Here is a 21,447-nt window from a genome sequence, read left to right as displayed (position 1 = left end):
GTTATGGTGTTCTGCCAAGCAGGGGATTGCATTTTCCCATTTCAGTTTGGAAGCTGAGTTTATGAGTGCCTTCTAATTGGTCCAGTGAATTATTTGGTTTAAAAGCAAATCAATATCTAGGGGAGTCCCTATAATCACTCTTTCACTGTTTATGACAATAGAAGAAATAAAAGAATACTAGTAGCACAGACCTGATTGATTGCAGAGGACTCAAGCTTTGGCAATCCATTGACAGCAGCTCTTTACCTAGTTTCAGACTGAACATCAAAATGACAACTCAAAAGTGTGCAAAAACAACTGATTATGTGGGGTCTCCCTGAGGGGAGGGGATACAAATTGTGGAATACGGTTAGTTTCTTTAAACTTGGTTTGCAATTTCCTTTCATCATCTTAAACCTTGATAAATACAGCACATTTTTCAAAAAACATTGCACCTAGAAATCTTGGAAATTTGATGGTTGAGCTGTAAAACTAAGTGACAAATCAATTTAAAGTATCCATGGAGAGACACACTCAACTGTGTACTAAAGTGTATTGGCCTTCTTTAATCTGAGATAGTTAGCATAATTGTATCAGTGTTTGTTTATATTTCATGACAAGGAGCTTAGGGACATAATTAATCTGGTACTGATGATACCAGTGGTCATAGTGAATTAATCTACTGTCCATGTAAATGTCGTATGTACTTCCATGAGATTTCTCTTCAAACTCAGTATCAGTGAAATGTGCTATTAAAATAAGGTCTTACTTAATCTGTGATGCTGCCAAGATGTCCCTGAAAGTTGATTACTAATTCTGAAGAGTCATTATGCTTCACAAGGCTGAGATCATCTTAGCAAAACCATCATAGATATGAACTTGTTTTGTTAGAGCAATAATTGGAAATGTGGTGTAGTTGAACATGGATTAAATGGTGACAGTTCTGTAGTTCTTCCTTGGCTTCCACTGCACCTGGTGTATTTTGCATTGCATTGGCAGTGATACAAGATTGTCAAAAAGTGATTGACAAATCTGTATCAGGGAGTTCACAGCCTTGTCCTGGGTAGTTATCCACTGTGACAGACTCAAACCTGCAGTCCAGCAGAGTTAAATCATCAGCCTTCCGAATGGTGCTGATAAAGTCACAGCAGGCAACTAATAAATAAATCAAGGTGGCCTGTTGCCATCTGCCATAATTGTGCTTTTAAGATGAAATGAGCTAGCTTTTAACTGATGCAAATGATTTTTGAATATAAAGATCTAAAGCCAATCTGTTATGTCTATCATGTTTAAAACAGGCTGTGTCCCTCCTGGTGTTAATTTTGGAAATTGCCCTGATACATATCATCATCTTCACACTCAGTGTGAATCACTGTAGCTCTGTTTGTATCCTTGAAGGTTTAAGTATTAATACTTGCTGACAACCACACTGAAAGGAGGATGATTTTACAGTTTTGAGAGAATGGTTTCATATGAGACCATGACAAGTTTTATAGTGATAGATGAAATACTAACAAATAAACTCACATCAGTTTCATGTAAGAGAAAAGCCAGTTTGTAGCTCCAAGGAGGTGTCCTTTGTTACCAGGGGTTTGAATATTTCTGAATGGTCTTTGTTCCAAGGCAGTATGGAAGATCATAACTGATTCCATGTCATGCCAATTAAACATTTGCTTTTGGAGTAAAAGCACAAAGGCAACATTTGTACATCATGGCACCATGCAACATTCAACCTCCTTGCTCAGGAACAAGAAGTTCTCAAGTCATGTTGGTCTCTGTCCTGCTTGGGCTGTATTAGAGTGGTCCCTAGGGACAGATCCTGCCTATTTGTGTGAAGACACCAAGTGTAAAGAGAAATGGAGAAATGCTGAGGGACTGGGGCTTGTTCAGCCTGTGGAGGAGAAGTTACCTGCAAGGAGGTTATCTAAAGGACAGAGCTGGTACATGGCTCTGCCAGAGGTGCATGGCAGGAGGATGAGAGCTCAAACGACAGATTCAGACTGGATATAAAGAAAACCACCTCCACACTGTGGGCAGGCAGGCAGCAGAGCAGGTTGCCCAGAGAGGTTCTGGAGTCTGCTGGGTCTGCAGCACTAGAGGCGATTCCCAAGGCTGCTGTTTGCACTGCATGGGTACCTGAGGAGGCTGAGGCTTCAAGCTGTTGACTTAAATCATATTTTCAGTCTCAAAATTGGCCCTCTAAGAAGCATATATATCTGGAAATCATATTATGTTAATTTCATTTGTTTATTGTCACCACTAAATGCCACCCAACTGGTGGATATTACATATATTTTGAAGCTGTAAATGAAATGCCACTTTATATTCACCTCTGCTAGGACAGCTACAGTTTAAGCAATTTTCTACTGGAACCGAAATGCCCTTTGGAAAAGCAACCTGTGAAGCTGGCTGTCAAATAATGTGAACACCAAGGCAGTACCATAAAGTTACACTGTAAGTTGAGTGCATAAACCAGCAAAGCTGTGTTAAATCCAGACAGCCAGACACTTGGTGGACCAGCTGGTGATTTGCAGACTGTATTTGACAATGCTGACTTCTGATCCAGAATGGCTTTGGTGCCTGACCTGTTCTTCTTGAGCCTGCAAGAAAAGCTGGCTTAGTGCTCCTGTATGCAAAACAATTTCCCATTGACCAAAACTTAATTCCACATGGTGCAATTATTTCCCTGCTACAAAAGAGTCACAGATTTTAAATAAAGCAGCTTTCAAGCACTGCCTAAAACTTAATTCTGTTACCAGTATACAATGCACACCTTATAAATTTGCTGCCTATGGGTAAAAGCAAAAAGTTTTTGCTATAATTGTCCATATTCTGAATATAAATTCAAAATTCCTTATCGTGCCATAATATGTATGGACACTGATAGTTTGTGTCTGCTATGTTCATTTCAGTTGAATGTACACTTCAGTTCATATGCTTCCAGAAGACTCAATCTGTCACAGCTGATTTTTGTCCTTTAGACAGCTTTTCTAAAGAATTTTTAACTAAATGGATCCACATGCAGATATATGGCCATTGTATGGCTTTTTTTTTTTATCCTTTCTAATCCCTTCCAGGACTTTAGCAATCAGATTTTCTACAACTTTTAGTCAATAACATGTTCTGAAGAGCTGGCATGAGTCTAAATTTAGGCTTATGCACATATCAGCTGGGAATTCTGCAGCTTACAGCAGCCTAAGAAATATCATTTGCATGAGAGCAGATGAATAAAGTGTTTGCTGGTTTTTTAACTTCATATTGATTAATTTGCCTTGGGATTTATCAAGAAATAACTGAAGCAATGAATTCTTTCCCAGTAAGTTATTTAGGTTTTTTAATTAATTTAGATTTTTACTGTAATGTATTTTTATTATATTAGTGTCTAACAATCTAATTTGTATGAGGCACTCTGTAAACATGTAGCAGGAAAGAGTTTCAGCTCACAAAAGTTTTATTGAGGAAGGCAGACAAAAAGGAGTAGAGGAACAGAAGTGCAAAAATCTGAAGTGATTTGTCAGTTTTGGTGGCAAAATAGGTCTAGGATCTCTGACACTTGAGTGCTGTCCTCATGCATTCATCCATTTGCTCATTAACTCCTCTGAAAATAATATTGCATTCATATTTTGGGTCCATTCCCAAAAAACACTGTGTGGTCCATCCAACTTAGCTGAACTCACTTGGTGCTGGGGGCATTCAGCTCCTGCAGAGACTGAATTTGATACATTCAAATGCATCATTATGTCCAAATCTAAGTAGGACATGAGGTAGTCACTGGTAGTATATGACACCAACTTGAAACAACTCTGCTATTATGGAGACCCCAAAGGACCCAATGTCCAGTGTTGATATGGTTTTCACTGTCTGTATATGTGTACATTATTAATTTGAATTTTTCTTTAAAAAGCATTATTCTTTCTTTTCCTAAAAGCACAACCTTTGGAAGAAGGTTGTCCCAGCAAAGTCATTTCTGCAGGCTGTAAGGTCACTTTGCCTCTTGTTTCTCTTCTGCAGGCTTGCTGTATGTTGGCTTTAGTGCCTGTATGTTTGGCCTCTACAGCTTCATGCCAGTGGTCATAAAGAAAACCAGTGCTACTGCTGTCAACCTCTCCCTGCTCACAGCTGACCTGTACAGCCTCTTCTGTGGATTATTCCTCTTCCACTACAAGGTATGTGAAATGAGATATATGTTTGGTAACAGCAGTATGCCTCAAGAAACATCAGTTAAGGACAAGGAAACAAAAGAAGCCTCCAAGCTTTGCTAGGTCTAAACAGTTAAAGTGCAAGTTGATTTTTTTACTTCAGGCTTCCTACACTAAAACAAATTTTATTTTATTATTTGTTTTCTGAGAGAGCTCATTTGGTCTTTTTGTTACAAGTTTTAAGATTTGAGTACCTGCTTATCAGCCACTGTATCATTAATTTCATGTTGCCTATCAAAGGTTACCTTCAATTGCAGTGAACAGACCTAATGTGCAGCATGGAGGGAGGGACTCTTCCAAAATTCCCACAGACTTTTTTTTTTGCCTGGCAATAAGGTTGTTTCATTCATACTGATTCTGAATTCATAACTAAATTGTTCATAAATTGCACCTTTCTCTTTGCCAGACCAGTGGCTTGCCTCGTATTGTAAATGCCAAAATGTGCAGCATATTTGTGTTTAAGTTAAACTCTGACCTGCCAGGTCCCCTAATGTTTAAAGCACCATGTGGTACAGGACCACATTTGACCTCCAGTTTTGAGGAGTGGCACTTCATTATTCACAAATATCTCCCACCAGTGTCCATCCTGTGAAAATAACATTGCAGTGCTGGAAGTAATTGCTTTCTACCATCATTTATTCATAGGAGGGAGGTTACTTGATAGCTAAATTGTGTTAGAAGTCTTAGGCAAAAGAAAGCCTTAAAATTCTGAGTGTCTAATCAACTTATATCAGATTTTGTTGTAGTAATAATACCTGCATGACTCTGAATGTGACAGGGAAAGTTCAAATGTTCAGAGTTCAACACAAAATTGTTTGTCATTGCTGTCTTTTATTTTGGTTTTGTGGCTTTGAGAATTCTGCAGGCACAAGAAAAGCAAGAATAGAAACAAAAATTTGACTGAAAACATAATGTAGGGGTTGCCTGCTGCTTTGCAGCTCTGTCTCATGGTGATATCATTTCTCCTTCTTTCTGCCTCACACTTCAAACCCCAAGTGTTTGACATCAGGTGTTGTCTGAAAACTATCTCCTGTAAATATTATTGTTTGATACACACAGACAAATATATTTACAGGTGTTAGTCCACTGTTTCTAAGAAAAATTAGTAAATTACACAATGAAAGACAAATGTTATTCTGAAAACAGTGATGGTGGTGTACTAGCAAAATCAAACTCTAATAGAGGGAAAGACTCAAAAGGCAGCAGAGAGTGAGCATCTCTGTGCTCAGCATTGCTCAAACCTAACAAAAAAGGCAATTTTGCAAACACAAACTCCAAAGTTCAGATGCTTGAAAGGCAAAAGGTGAGTTAAAGGTTTAATTTCTTCCTTGTGTCTGATGGATACATTAGCAGAGCCAGGAAGGCAGAATTTTCAACTTTACTGACCCCAATCATTCTACAGTAAGTGCATGTCAGCTCCCATCCATAATGGCATCTTGGTCTCCCTCCAAAACCTGTATGAGAAAAGTGTCCAAGAGTAGAAGGCTCAGAACGGGGGGGTTTTCTGTTTGAAAGCATCCATCTCAACATGTGTCCTGGTAATTGGTTGAGTTCCACATCTGAAGTAACTGATGGTCCCCTCTGTCCCTTGCTCTAATTATTAGAAAACTGAAAGTCTCATCCTCCTGTGGTTACTGTATGTATCATGCTGTTGCTTTCATAAACACTTATTACTTAAACCTATCCAGGTTTTATACCTCCACTGCTTTCCTTGGAAGACCTTCGGAACATTACTTCTCCAACAGTTACAAACCTCCTTATCTCCAGCATAAATTTACTTGTGCCTGGTCTTGGTCCATTCAACTTTCTACCAAGAGTATCCATTAGCAGCAAGAGTACCCATCTCCATGGCATTTTACTCCATTGGTACGTCAGTAGAGGGGAATCATATTGTCTCTCAGCCTTCACTAATCAGGGCAAGCCCTACTCTGCACCTCACCTGGTTGGATTTCATCCTCCCTGAGACAGCCCCTTCAGCTCGAGGTCATGGTCCCTCCAGCACCTGGTGCAATGATTTTTACTCTGTTTCTCTAGGCAGCCAGTTACCCCATAGACAGCAAACCAGCACTGACATTTTTCATCACAGCATTTCTTTTGTAATTTATCCTCATCCTGCACTCCATACAACTCATGTGTCTCACCTTTCTTCTTCCCAGCTGAAGTGTTGAAAAGGAGAAGACCTTTATAAGGGCTTTTTAAAAGGACCTTTACCTGAAATGCAGCATCAATTTCTCAAGCCGTGTCTCCTTTCGCACGCTTCAAACTTACATTGCAGATGAAATTTGAAGAGAAAAGCTATATGCAAAGATCATGTCGATTTCAAAGTCCACTTAGTTATTTGATTTCTTCTTTAGTTACCATGTTTTTATTCATAGTCAGATGACCTTTTCTTTATGGTTTGCTAACAGGTATCATTTTATCGAGGTAGTGGAACTGTGAAATGTGTGACTTGCACTCAATAATGAAGTCCGATAAGTTGGTATGAAGTGATCCAAAATAATTCCCCTCCTAGGACTGTGTACACTTGCTTGTTTCCTAGCTTTTAAAGAGCTGTTTTGTTCCTAGCCAGCTGTACATCTCCTGCAGCTCCTTCTGCTTTTTTCTGCACTGGCCAATGGGCACAGCCCCACTTCACTGGGAAACAAATGGGTTTTTGCTCAAGTAGGATCAACTGAGTGGTTTAGTGTCCCTTGCAGAGTACCATTTTATGAGGCTTTCAAGATGTTGTGATTTTTCCCTCTGCTGCTACTTTTATCACCAGACAGGTTTATTGCACCTGTAGCAGTAGATCTATGAAAATCCATGGAAAATGCAGAAAATTAGTTTAACTGAGCTTTAGAGCTTTTGAAACCAAACTGAAGAGAAGATTGTCTTTGAAGTGTTTTGATTCATTAGCATTTCATTCTTATATAATACAGCCTTGCAACATCATTGCATGCAGGACATGACTGAGTTTATAAACAGCTGCATCTCTAGTCTTACCCCACATGCAGGCATCTTCTTAGCACACTGAACACTTTCCAGGCCCATGGAAGCTGGAAATTCAGCCTGTTAACTTGACACAATTCTGGTGATATATGTGTAATTCAAGATGTTAATTTTTCAAGATTTTATCATATTAAAATGTAAAAATAAGTAGCTTTCAATTGGAGATAGATTACTAGATTGTCATGCATCATTCTTAAAAGTTCTCGCATCCCCCAAATAAAAGATGTCTTTTTTCTGTAATCAAAAATTGATTTCAAGTATTCCAGTGGATGGATAAATGGCTGGCTTCTTTGGTAGCTGAATATCCACCATTGCCATAGCATTTAAGTATACACCACCATATTTTTAATTTTTTTTTTTTAATTCTCACCATATTGAGATGTGTTATACAATTTTTGTGTTCAAAACCTTCCTAGCTGGTCTGTTCTCATTTTACCTTCCTCTTTAGCACAAGTAACAGGTCTTATGCTAAAGAGGACTGTCTTTGGCCGTTCTTTGTTATGGATACATGGACATGAGTGGTGCTAAAAAATTCAGGGCCCCCTCTCTGGGTGCATAGAGTTGGAACTTTATATAAATATGGGGCCATTTTTTTGTAGGAGTATTCTTTTTTATATTTTGATCTCAGCCTAAGCTCTTTTGTTATGTGAACTTTTAGACTTATTCATTTTCCTTTGCAAGCTCCATGTTGTCTTTAGTCATTCTAAGCAAATTATGTTCTCACTAAATAATCTAAGCAGTTTATTTTATATTTTCCAGCAGCTAGAGCAGGAATACTGATTGTGTTCTGGACCAGCAGGTTGAATCACACTATATTATATCATTACCTAGCAAGCCAAGCACAATCAATTGTATTATTCCTTGGCAAATTCATTCATGACTTTATCCAAGATGCAGCTATAAAAATTCAGAATTTCTGGATATAGTAGTAATTCGTGTATCTTGATTTAGAATCTCAGGGAGTATCTGTGGCAAAGGACTTGGACAGACAGATGAACATGGTACTCAAAACCTTCCAGGACCAGAAATCTGAAATTATGCTAGTTGACACCTCCTTTGCTGATAATAAGTGATGTTTCTAAAAATTAGCTTTCAGTGCTAATTCTAACAGTATCCATCCAGTGGAAGAGAGCAAATGACAATCTTCCCATTACATCAAGAAGCAAGCCATGAAGACAGGGATTTTTCTAGATGGAGAAGAGAGGGTGAAGGTTGGGGGAAGGGGTTTCCTGGTTTTTTTGGTCCAGCAGAGATCCTAAGCAATGCCTGTGAATTTGGGATTTACACAGTCTTCACTATAGTGAAAATTTGGCCCTTGCTACAAACATGAATTGAAGTCAGTGTGAGTTTTTCTGCTGTCTTTGGTGCACTTCAGTTCATTTTCCTAAATTAGAAAAGCCTACCACTCAAGGAGTAATCTTTAGAAAAATTCACAGTTTCATGACTATACAGATGAAACGTTATTTTTGACCTTGACTCTATATGCTTCAGGCAGTCCTGGATTTTCTTGGAGCAGGATGGATACAAAGTCTGTGGTTTGACAGCAGGAGTTAAATAAAATTGGTTTGGTTTGGGGGAGGATTGTTTATTACTTTGATCTTTATTTGGCAGCCATCCATAAACATCGGAGAGACTTTTCCCAAATTTCTGACCTGAGAAAATACTTCAGTTTGTGTTCTCACCTTTTTTTTTTAACTTCCCTGACAGTATTAGCTGAAGTCAGTAAGATCCTGTTTGCTTGCACTTGTTAGGGAACTAACACCTACCTATTTTAAACTTTGACAGTGGTGCTGTCAGTGGGGCATCATTATTTCTAGGGAAGCAGGCAGGGCAGGCTAAAAAGCTGTTTTTTACACTATCACTTTCTCAGTCATATATTTAAAGATATTTTCCTGATGAAATTGAGTATGCAGGTTGCTGATCCATAAACTTCCTGTTTTAATGGAATTTGATCTCACAGGGCTTTTATCCTTGTGAATACTTCTAAGCCTGTGCTAATAATGAGGGTAAGTCATATTACTAGTTAATTCTTTATGTCATTGGTAATGTGCAAAAAAACCCTTATGTTCATGTTTCCTTTTCTTTTCCAAAATACAAAATTTCTTACAGTGGATGTCCCTCTCAACAGCTCTGCTCCCATGAAGCTCTACTGCCTTTCAGCTAAGCAGCATCATTTTCAAATATCTTTAAATTTATTTATTTATTTATTTAATTGGTTAGCTATTTGAATTTCCTCCTCCAAATTCTAATCAATTAGAAAATAGTTACATGTCTATATTTAAAGAGCTACCTTGAGGCGTAAAGGAGTTAAGTGTGTCTTTGATCACACAGATTTCTGTGACAGAAAGGGCCCCATCCACTCACCCTTTTTGTGATGATGCAGGATGGCATACAATAAAAAAGCTATGAAGTAAACTGACAGAAGAGAGTAGAAGCCGGAAAACAAAGTGTCTTCCACTAAGATGTTGCACAGCCTGACAGGTTTTTAACAACACAGCACGGATATGGAAGCTTTTTCAAAATACTGCATTTTTAAATGTCTTCCTTTCACAGTGCTATCTTGTAATAGATTCATTAGTTGCAAAGCATGAATAGTGGAACATGGATACTCACTCTTTGGAAGGCATCAAGAAGGGTGTAAATGATGAGGCATTCATATTGCAGAAGTTATGATAAAAGCTTTGATTTCAAATATATATTTCAGACACTAGCTCATCTAAATGTAAAGTTTTTTAGCTTGCTTTCAGTGCTTCTAGCTTGGGATTTTTTCATTTGGTCTCATGTTAAAAGACTGTACACAACAGAACTGATTTGAAGCTTTCTAGGAAAATGCATTTGTGTTGAAAATGCCCAATTATCAAAATGCTAAGTGAACACGTCTTGATCTTAGAATACTCCAAAGCAAACACCACCACCACCACCCCCTTTTTATTGTGGGTAACTTCTGAACCACGTCTTTCTATCTCTTAGTGTCACACCTTCCTGCATACCTCAAATTTTAAAATGTAAAATTTATTGAATTAGTGAAGAAATTATTAGAGAATTGTTCAGAGATCTCTTAAGTATACAACAAGAGTACATGGTGAAGTGTAGTTAGAATCTGAAGGAGATAAATAGCTTTTAATTCCCACGCAGTATGAGAGCTCAAAGGTATTAGGGGAACTCTTCCTGTTACTGGAATTAATGATAAATCTTCAACAAAACCATATTGATTTTAAAGGTGCTGGTGAATATGGATTGGAAAAGGAAAGCTGGGGGGTCACAGCAATAAAGATGCATAATATCAAAGAACGAGAAATGGATTGCAAACTGCAGAGAGCAAAAAATATTGTAGCAAATAACTACATTTTTCTTTATCACAAGAAAAAGTGCAGACAGAAAAAACATAATGAAGCCATCCTATCTAAAGAGATGGATCTTACTGACAACATACTTTTTCTAAATGATGCTCAATGAATATGAAAGCAAAGACCAAGAGGCTAAGTTTTGTAATTACTTGTGGAGGAAAAAATCAGCATAAATAAAAACCTCAGCATTTCCCAAGACAAGCATATTTTGAAGACAAGGGAGTACAATGCATTTGTTGAGTTACATATCTCAGCAATAATTTGCAACCCAGGAGAGAAACCAAAAAAAAAGAAAAGTAATGAATCAGCAAGGCAGCAGTTACATTCAAAAGCTTAAACAAGGTTCAGCTACTGAAAATCTACAAAATTTTGAAATTATGATTCTTTGAATTGGATGCTATTTTCACCTTTGCTTAGGGAAACAAAGACTAGAAGTTCCTCAGAGATGTAGACAAAATCATCTTTGAAAGAAAATGCTAAGGGTTAAATGCAGTAATTTATTATAAATTTTTTATGGAACTCAGTAAACTCTATTTCAAGATGTGACCAGAAAATAAGGTAGAATATTTAGGAAGTGTGCAAAGAATTATGTGTGGCCTACAAGTTATGCCATGGTCTATGAGCTGCCAGGAAGAAACATACATAAAATCTGTTTTGGTATACAACTGGAATTGAAGAGCTTATTCCAGTTGTGCCTCCTACCAGCCACATCAGTGACTGCTACTGACATACAGGGCTAAAACATCCACATCAGCTTCTCTTTCCTACCAGAATGGAGGAATGGATCAACACACCAAAAAAACATCAGTTAGAAAACATCATTTTTACATGCTTTCCATCTAAGCAGTGGAGTATTTTATTAGCTTCTATAACATCTACAAAATCATCTTCTTTTGTCTAAACTCCCCCTTCCCACTAAACTGGAAGCTTTCAAACCCCTGATATGGGATGGATGCTTGACATCAGCACTGCTGACAAATTTTATTAACTGGACTAAATTTCTGGAATTATTCCCATCACCTACCTGTGTTAAGTTTAGGAAGGAACTCTGTTAAAAAGGCCCATAATGGATCTGAATGAGATTTTTAACAGCTTTAACTTATAGTAATATGAATTTTATATCTTAAAGATAAGAGGAAGACTTGTAAGGGAGAACTCCAAATGCAACTAGACAAAAAAACTATTTTAAAAACTGTTATGCTGAAATAAAAACTGAAATAAACAGAAGACAGGAAATCACAAAAGAAAAATAATACTGTGCAGCTAAAAAAGAGAATGAGTGAAATCTAATTACTGTAAAGGATAAACCAAGCTTGGCAATGAAGAAGAAAGTGAAACAAGCAGTAAAAAGTTCTTGTATATTAAGAGAAGAAATAGTTTTGCTGCACAAGGACAGTGGAGGCAGAAATTGAACGATCTTTCACTTGGCATCAAAACAAAAATGGGACCTTCTGTCATATTCAATAGGGATGAGAGGTAAATGTGAAGACTATGTACCCTCTTTAATAGAAATGGAAATTACTATGTCAGAAGTAGAAACAGAACACAATAATCTGAAAGCTTCAAATTTGACATGGAGTAGACAATAAAATAAGAAGGAGACATAATTAGGAACATGGAGATAAACGGAAAATTGGATTAAATGCAAGCTTGTTCACACAAGACAGATAATCCTGTCTAAATCTGATGTCTGTCCAATCATTTAACAGATTTTTATAGGGAAAAGGGAAATGGTAGATCTAATATGCAAGGCTTTTGAACAGTGCAGCACAGAAAATTAGCAGCTAAAGAACAAGATTATTGATGTAAAGATTGGAAGGCAGGTGAGGAACTGGCTAATGAGGATAAAGGACAAGGCAATGTGCTGAGAGAGAAACAGCATGCTCGAAGGAACTCGCTGATGGAGGTCCCAAAGAGTTGGTCTGAAGACCAGCCTTGTGTAGTGACTGTAGTAATAGACTTGGCACCCTCAGTAGGAAGAAGAATTAGAATAATCAGGCAACCAGAACTGGCTGACATTGAGAAATGCTGTGAAGTACAAAGTGCGAGGCAGTGTCTGTGGCAACAGATGGGAAGAATTTGAGCACGGTCGTGACAAAGCTGTTTCCAAATGAGTCTGTCTAGGTATTTCTGGTATTGATGAAGAAGTGCTAATGCCATAGGACAGGACAACTTACCATCTCAGGGACAGCACTTTTCTAGCTGTAGCTATAGGGTTTTTTTCTGTCAGCTCGAGAGCACCAAACAGCTTTTCTCTTATCTGCTCCAAAGACTTGACAGAGTAACCATATGGGCCCTAACAAAGTACTGAATATGCAGATCCCTAAAAAAATCTTTATTGTATGTAACATGGATTTGATGGGTTGGGAGGGACTATGGAATCTTAACATATATGAATTAATCTATAAATTCACAGGGAGAAAATGAGAATTATTTGATCTAATGATACAAGAACATATGGGTGAAAACTGAAAATGTATAGAAATTAGGGGGATTTTTTTGCAATCATGGCAGGGAGGTTCCAGGATAATTTCAAATAGGTTAGTGGGAAGTGAAAAAAAATCCCTAATAACGCTTGCATGAGAAGGATTTGCCAGATGGAATATGTCATCTGATTGTAAGCAGTAATGGGGGGCTGGATTCGACAGCTTAGGACATGCTCTCCACTCTGATTCCCTCATGCACCTGCCTTGAGAGTCGACTCAATTGAGAGCTCCTGGAGCTCCTGCAGTTTGGCCTCTCGTTGCCAGCAGCAAATGTGTCACACTGCAGAGAACCCTGACATGAAACAGCCATGTCACACTGCCTCCAGACAGCTGGCCTGGTCACTCATCCTCAGAGTAATGGCAGCTGCACAGTCCTTGGGTCTCAGGGTAGGAGTGCCCCAAATTTCCATTGCCACGAAAAAAGAACACCTTTTGGGAAGGAGTTTATACGGGAATGTATTGTTAGATTCAGCAGAAAAAATATAAACAAAGAATCCAAGATAAATCAGTTATTGTAACTGTGGTTTTGAATGCACTGAGCACAATTAGCCTCATGTACAGTAATAGAGAATCATTACAGCAGACAGCTGCTGCTATATTAAATACTTGCACACAAACCCAAAAGGACACATGGCAACTGGCAGCTGATAGAGAAAACCAACAAAGAATACTGAAAGGTAAAAGGGGGGAGGGAAAATTGATTTTATAAGCTTTTCTGTTGTGCTCCTCCTTTTTGTATTAAGAACATCTGAAAGGATAGGTCCTTCACCACTTTCTTGCCAAGTAATTGAAATAAAATAACCAGAAATTAAGCCCCTTTATGCCATAGTAACGATGCTCACAGGAAATTAGAGAAATGTAATAGAAGTGTTTTAACTACACATAAAAATCTCTTTCCTACATAGATAAGATTAAAACAGATTGCAGGACTCATTCTACCTTGCACTTTTTAATTAGACAGACTGCTGGTACCGCAGGGGTACTGAACACAGGCTCCTTTTTTCTCCACATCTGATGTCAGAGGCAACAAAGGGAAAGAGAAGAGAAAGCAGTGTTCCCATCTCTCCTGGCACTCAGGAAATTAAGATAAGCCATTTCACACAAACATTTTGCCCTATCAGGCATGTATTTAGAAATGACAGGCTATTATTATTTTTTCTGAGAATGCCATTTGAGAAGCATGAAATCATGCAGCTTTGTGCAAAATCAGTATTTGCCTTACAGCTGCCTATGTCAAGCTCAGAGATTTTTCCCCAAAATGCTATTAGTTTTCTCCATAAGTTTGTTTCATTCTACCAATGAATTCCAGGAAATCTATTACATTTCCTAAAAATTTAATAGAATTTGCGGTGACAGTTTTCCAGTAAACCCTCCTCATTGTTTTCCCTTGTGGATAACCTCAGCATCTAAAAGGTAAGAAAGCTTGGGTGTTTCCCACTGACCACTGCCTTACCAGTTATACTGTGCCCACCAGCAAATATAATCCAAGAACTGAAAAAGAGGGTGCTGCTGTATGACAGAAAGTATAGATCAGTATGTTTTACATGGAGTAAAACATGCAAGCAGTAGAACAGAATCAACTGGAAAATTCAGAAAATGTGTCATCTGGTTCCTTGTCATCACGGTTTCTATGCAACATTTGCAATTCAGCATAAGCCATAGTAATGGACAGCATTTCATCTGAATTAGATCATATTGAGAGTGCAGGCAAGCATCAGGAATTGAGAAGTATGGCCCTTCTGCCATGCATGAAATGACAGGAAAAACTTCCTTTGGTTTCTTTGTTTTCACCAAATGGCAACAAGGGCAGAGTCAGGTTTTCACTGTCATTCAGGCAAACCAGAAATTTCTTGCTTTGGATTCTGCTGGAATGTGTGATGTGTTGAGACAAACCTCCTTCATTCAGTGATGATCAGAGATATGGAGTAAGTAGCTACACACTCCACTTTTCATCCCAGCTGTGTTCAGAGAGCAAGGTAGGACTTGAAGTTACCACTCAAGACTCTATCCTCATGTTTTGCCTAAGAAATAGCTGGAAGTCATTTAAGTGTGAAGATAATGCAATCCTGCTGGTAGTGGACAGACTTGCTGTCCAGAAGTTACTGTCATTACTGAAGCTGTCCAGTGCCCCTTGGTGCCCTTCTCAGCAAGAGAACCAACATTTCTGCTCTGGCATTCCAGCTTCTGCAGTTGGTGAGCAAGGAAGGCACTCTAAACCATACCTCAGTGGTTTGGGTCCCTTTGGAAATTTCTTAAAAACTGAAAGATCTGGCAGGACACATAAAGGTTCAGGTGGATTTGTTTTTTCCATTCCAGTGCAGTCTGGAAAACTCACAGCAACTCTTCTGGTGTGTATGGTGCCATTTGGGGCTACAAAATATGGTGTTGCACTGTTGGGGGTTGCTTCAGTTTCTGCTGATGAGCAGATCAAGCTCTGAATCCCAAAGAGGTATCTTCCTCATAGGCTGGGACAAAAATAGTCAGGAGTAGTTTAAGGCACAGTGCTGATCCAAGACAGAGTCAGTCAGATCCTCCTGGGTGTGATCCAAGGCGGTGCCAGAGAGCACTGTGAGCTGTGACTGGGATGCTGGCTCCTGTTGCTATTAATAATGTGGCTGCAGCATCCAGCCAGGCAAGTGAGAGCACTGTGTGAATTCCTAGCTCTCAGAGCCCTCAGCCTTCTGGTGCTGCTGCTGGCTGGAGAGTGTGTGCATCCCACAGTGCGACTTCTGCACTTGGTCATGGTGAGCTTCATTTGCTGTGTTGGAGGCGAAAATAGAAAATTGTGGAAAGAAGCTCAGCCTCTCGATCAATTTATCAAACAGAGTGGAAGTGTCTGTTTGCTATATAAAAGATAATGAGAGAAATTTGGTTTTAACTCCCTTCACTCAGCCTGCTCAGGTATGCATGTGTGAAATTACCCAGGGGAAAAAGCCATAAGTCAGTGAAAGAACACCTATTGGCCTTAGCTTTGATGGGCTGTGCAGCGTATGCTACAAACTGAATCAATCTGGAAAGCAGAGTTCACTGCACTGCACAGACCCACTGATGGGAAGGAAGAAGGTGGTGGAACTGGAGAACATGGATAGTGCCAGCAGAAATATGGAACTGGATTAATTCCACCTGATATGTACATTTTTACCCCTCTTCATCAGTGTAATTCTGAGGAGGTCACTTTTCTCTGAGATTTAAAACTTGAATTAATGGACCTGATTTCTTTATTCATTTATGCCAAAATGTGGAGAACTGCCAGATGAGATAGAGAAAAAGGTAGTTATTCCATTTCATACTTTATCACTGCATATGTGAAACACGCCAATTATAAATTTTCAGTTAGTACATTAATAACAAAAAAAAACTTTTTAAAGACTTGAAAAGCACAGTTGAGTTGCCATAGGCTAGGAGCTGGGGTTCATACTACCTAAAGAGATTCAGTGTGTGGCTGCTGTTTTGAAATACAAATGGAGTGCTGGAGTGCTGCAGCTCAAATAGTCTGCTCCTGCAACTATTTCCAGTTCAATGGACTGAGTAAAACAGAATTAGCATTTTCATAACCATTGCAATAATGTTCAAGATCATTATCATGATGGCTGAGCGAAAACCCAAAATTAGCAAATCATTGAATTTCTTTGTCTGCATGGGCTTTTCTGCAGACTCACATCTGTCTCGTTTTATCACTCTGGATACTGTTTTGCCATGGTGTCAGGGGTAACATGGGCATGGACATCTGTGACAGCCAGAACTACTTGTCTGCAGATTCCCTCTGCAGGAGTCAGTCAGCACAGCCTTTCCTAGATGTGGTTTTTCCATGCTGATTTTTCCATCTGATTTTTCCATGCATGTTTCTTTGGGCTTTCCCTTCTATATTCATGACCCGTGTACTGAAGAATAACTTTTTCTCTCCAGACCAAGGCATGAATCTACTACCTTCTAAATAGTTTTTCTTTCTGTTTTTTTCTTCTCCTGTTACTGTCTAATCACTGTTCGAGACAATGAAATCAGATGCACACGTTTCCCTGTTAAGAAGCTTCCTTTTCTCCCACCTTTCCAAGGGGATTATTTTAAAGCATAAGAGTCTCAAGTGGAAATAGTAGAAGCATTTTACCTGTAGTGATTTCAGGATATATGAAAGACAAGTTTTGCATGGACAGGCTGTAAAAAGTAGAGGATAAAACCAGTAGGGAGTAAATTTTGAAAGGTTTAATAGTTTATTCTGGATTTTTAAAAATACTACATTTTCAGGTGCCTTTATACTCAACTTCTTTATTTTAGGTACCTTGGGATGCTTTGCTTACTCATAATTTTGATTCGCTTGCCACAAAAATGCTATATATATAAGCTAAATTTTGTTTTGTGAACTTCATCTACACTTTTACGTAGCACTGCAGATATGTTTGGGTTCTTTTCTTTTTTAAAGTCAAAGCCTTTGTGCATTGGTAACAGAAGGAGTAATTTCACCTTATTTGCTGTGATAGCTGCAGCTCGCTGCTGCAGTGGTTTTCCTGGTGGGGTTCTACAGTTGCACACTCTGGAGTGATGTCCCTATTCCTGCAGCCAAGCCATGAGCCTCCATAAGCTCATCTGCTGAACCTGACTGAGCAGATCCATTCAAGTACTGGGTTCCTAATGAACAACTCAGATAAATACCAGAAATGTCCACTCACCAGAATCTGTGCTTGTTTTGATAGGCTGACCAAATCTTGTTAAGCATGTTATCTTTTTATATTTATCTAGGTTTTGTGTTGTGTGTTTATCTTCAAATTGGCAGGCACCAAAGACAGCCTTTTACATGCTGAAAGTTAGTTTAATGTAGGCTAATGTTAGTTTAATGTAGGCTATTTTTACCACAGGTACTAAATGGTATCTATAGAAGATTTTTTGTGTGTTTTCAGAGTTTTTTAACATTTATGAATATCATTGTATGATCCATATTGAATACTATTGATTGGGGAAGCATTTATAGACACACAGATGTCAGAGCAGAGCTGACATGATCAGATCTGTAGAACCGATTTAACTATTTGATTTGACTGGCAAAAAAGCTTTGGCACATGCTTTTCATGTCAGTGATGAAATCTGAAATGTTGTAAGTAAGGCACTTTCCCTGCAAAGGAGCTCTCTGCCTTCTCCTCAGAGGATCCCTATTCCCCATTTTTATTCTGTAAACTCATATTTATTCAGTAACCAAGTGAATATCTTTTAAATGGGTAAGAAACTGAGGATCGTATAAAATCATTGTGATTCAAAAATTAAATTCACAGGTTGAAAATCAAATCCGGGGACTCAAGGCTGTTAGATCATTGACCCCACCACAAAGTCATCTGGTCTCACAATAAGCTTCATGGATGAGCAAGTTTGCACATGTAATACACATGTACCTATAAATGTAGATAGGAAATCCACAGTAAAACTGTTTAATGATATGGAAACATGGGTTGACTTTTAGTCTGTTCAGGGTGTGTGAGACTCATTAGCTAATTTGAGCTAACCAGTTTCTCTTCACCATGTTACTCTTTGTGCAGTTATCCTGCTTAGCACGGAGGGATGGATTTGGAGAGGCATACAAATCTGGATATTTTAAAAATACTTTTTCTTAGAGGAAATATGTTCTCTGTAGAAAGAGTAAAATGAAGCACAATATCATTCTAAAGTAGCTTTTTAGACAGAGAGAGGAATTACACACTTCCCAAGAACCTACAGTTTGGTACTGCAGTTGTGTGGAGAGTGGCAATGAAAAGCGATCCTCCCTCACTTGGTTTCTAAGGAATGTCTCTTTCCTCTGTTTTTGAATGTGTTTCTTTTTCCTGCCTATTAATAGCAAATCTCAGTAGATGAGGTTTGCAGATGAATATGAAAAAAACCTCCAAAACCTACATGGTAGTAGAGTGTGCCTGAAATCTTATCTGCCATAAATCACAGATTTCAGCTGGAGTCTGAGTAGCATAGTACAGTGAACAACAAATTTTGGGTTTGGGAACTAGGTCTGCATCTTTCCATTGCACTGATGGATTCACTGCTGTTTTAATAGGAGGAAAATACCCATTTATTTCAAAGGGGTTTGGATCAGTCTGAAAGGGTGTTGACAAAAACCAGAGATTTGCCATGTACTTCGGTATATGTTCCTATATTAACTTCACTATCTATCTTTCTACTTCAGTGTTGCAGAGAGCTGCTGCACAAATGAATTCAGCCTGAACCTTGTTTCTAAGGAAGGTAAAAAGGAAGGAATTCTCATAGGGCTGTTGGACTCCAGGTCTCTTTGAACTAGCTGCGCACAGATACCAAAGACAAATGTTTCACAGATCTTTGTTTAGATTTCCCCAAGCTTGCCCAAAGCCTTTCCTCCAGGCTGGAGAGCTGCCATGAGGGAGGACACTACCATGGAAAGAATACTATCAGACAAAAGAACCCACTGGCAGGAAACCTCTGAGAGAGGAATGAGAGGTATGGCCAGGAGAAAGGGGATATAGTAGAGCTGGAGCCATGAACCAAAGCAAAAATAAGTTTATTTTGTCTGGACAGCTCCTAGAACAAGAAAGAAAGCATATTTAGCTGCTGCAAGCCCCACAGATTCTTCACAGCAGGACACAAGGCATTCACAGATCTGGCTGGCACTCTGGCTATGCAGTGGGCCAAGCCAATTGGCTGGCTGGGGTGAGAAATTCAAGCATAAGGTGGGAATGAGGGACAGTGGAAAACTAGGGATGGGAAACTACATGCATTTGGCTCCTGAGATTTTCTTCAGCTTAGTCAGCTTCACTGCTGCCAAGTGATACTCAAGTTCAAATACAAAGAGGGGAAGAAAGCGCTGAGAACAAAATTGTACTGAAAATGGAGGGGGAGAAATCAAGCAGAAGTTTGAAATTATTGACTTGTGTTTCATTGCCATGTGGGGGAGATGTAGGCCTAACAGTCCTATCAGAGCTGTGTCACATGGAAGGAATCCTTCAGCAGACACTGGGTGAGGCTCAGCAGTGTCTCTGTGACTCTAGGACAGCTGGGTGGTTTCATCAAATTGTGCTGCCATACAACATGTGAGGGCCTGGTGGCATACATGTTAAAAAACAATTAAAAGCTGATGAAAAGCAAAACCCTTCCTACCCTCTAATCCTTCTCACATGCTTTAAAAACTTTCCCCATTATGGTATTTTCCCTGTTGAACATGCACACTGGATGTGGGAAATAGACCTATCACCATGGGTTATGTGACCAAAGCTTTCAGAGATACTGAGGGTTCTGTAAAAAGTCCAAATGCTTCCTCAGGCAGGAGGCTAGATGGAGGTTTTGTAGATTTATGAAGCAGTAACAAATTACCATCACTACAGATTTAGCTTAAGTAAAGTTTGTTTTCTCCACAATGATAATTTCTTTAAGCAAAAAAGAATTGCTAAAAGAATTTCAAGATAATATAGTCCATTCTGTCTATTTTGTGCTGTGCTAAGGTGATCCAGAGGAAACAAACGGGGCATCCATCAAAGCAGAGTCAGTCGGGATTAACAAACAGACTTGCAGACACCTTTACATAAAATCCTGAAGTACCTCGTGGAGCAGCTAATAGCAGGTTGCAAATGGTTGATGGTGTTCAGGTACAGATTCTTGACAGCTGCAGAATACAGGCACTTCTAGAAGTTCCACTGAATACAAATCATTTATATCCTCAGCGAGGTGGCTGTGCTATTTGTCCTTCATGGTTTCCCACACACAGCATGCATGAACAAATAACTTGTAGTGTGGGATCAGCAGACAAGTCATGTGGGCTTGAAGCCATTTTTGTGTCCCCTGTAGCCAGAACCCAGTATCTACAGCTAGTACCCAATGGTCTGTGCTTTTGAAACCCTGTCTTTGCCTTTAGCTTTATCTGCAAGGGCTAACAAGTTGCCTGAAAGGTTCTTTGTGTTGTATTTTTAGTTCAGACACAAGTCTGTATATGTCAAAAAATTCAGGCTGACCTCTGATCTAGTGAAGCTGTGTGCCAAAATATGTGTACTTGAGCTTTCAGTTAACTGCCCTCCCTGTGTACTGTCAAACCTCATGATCCTGACCCAGAGCACGTTTCACAGCTGAAGTTTATCCTGTCCAAACTCACATTACATCTTCTAGCACCTGCTTTCTATTCACAAGCAAGAGATACTGCAGACAGGGTAGTTTTTAAGAGTAGCTTTTTAAAGTGCCTTTATTTATACATATATATATTTAAAATTGTTATTGAAATTATTATTTAATTATATTTTTATATTTCTAACAGCATGTTAACTTCACAGACATGTGCTTTAGCTGTAACTAACTTCAGATTTGTCCACTGCCTGTCTGACGACTGTAAATGATGGTACCTCGTACTGGAGCTGGAGAAACTTGGACTCAGAGAAGTAGCTGGCTTGTCTAAAAGCATGAAAAAATCAGCTCTGGATCTGTGGCCAAAACTCAGTTTTCCCAAGTCCCAGACAGTCA

General features: G+C 38.9%; 1 protein-coding gene across 1 annotated transcript in view; it reads left to right on the top strand.

Annotated features, from left to right (window-relative positions):
- SLC35F1 (solute carrier family 35 member F1) overlaps positions 1–21,447 on the top strand; it is a 228,532-nt gene that overhangs the window by 202,752 nt on the left and 4,333 nt on the right. Inside the window, exon 7 of the mRNA XM_059469282.1 lies at positions 3,991–4,145. Coding sequence (XP_059325265.1) covers positions 3,991–4,145 — 155 coding nt within the window. The remainder of the gene's footprint in view (positions 1–3,990; positions 4,146–21,447) is intronic.

Source organism: Ammospiza nelsoni, chromosome 3 (assembly GCF_027579445.1).
Source record: "Ammospiza nelsoni isolate bAmmNel1 chromosome 3, bAmmNel1.pri, whole genome shotgun sequence".
Taxonomy (NCBI): domain Eukaryota; kingdom Metazoa; phylum Chordata; class Aves; order Passeriformes; family Passerellidae; genus Ammospiza; species Ammospiza nelsoni.
This window is presented reverse-complemented; position numbering and strand designations above follow the sequence as displayed.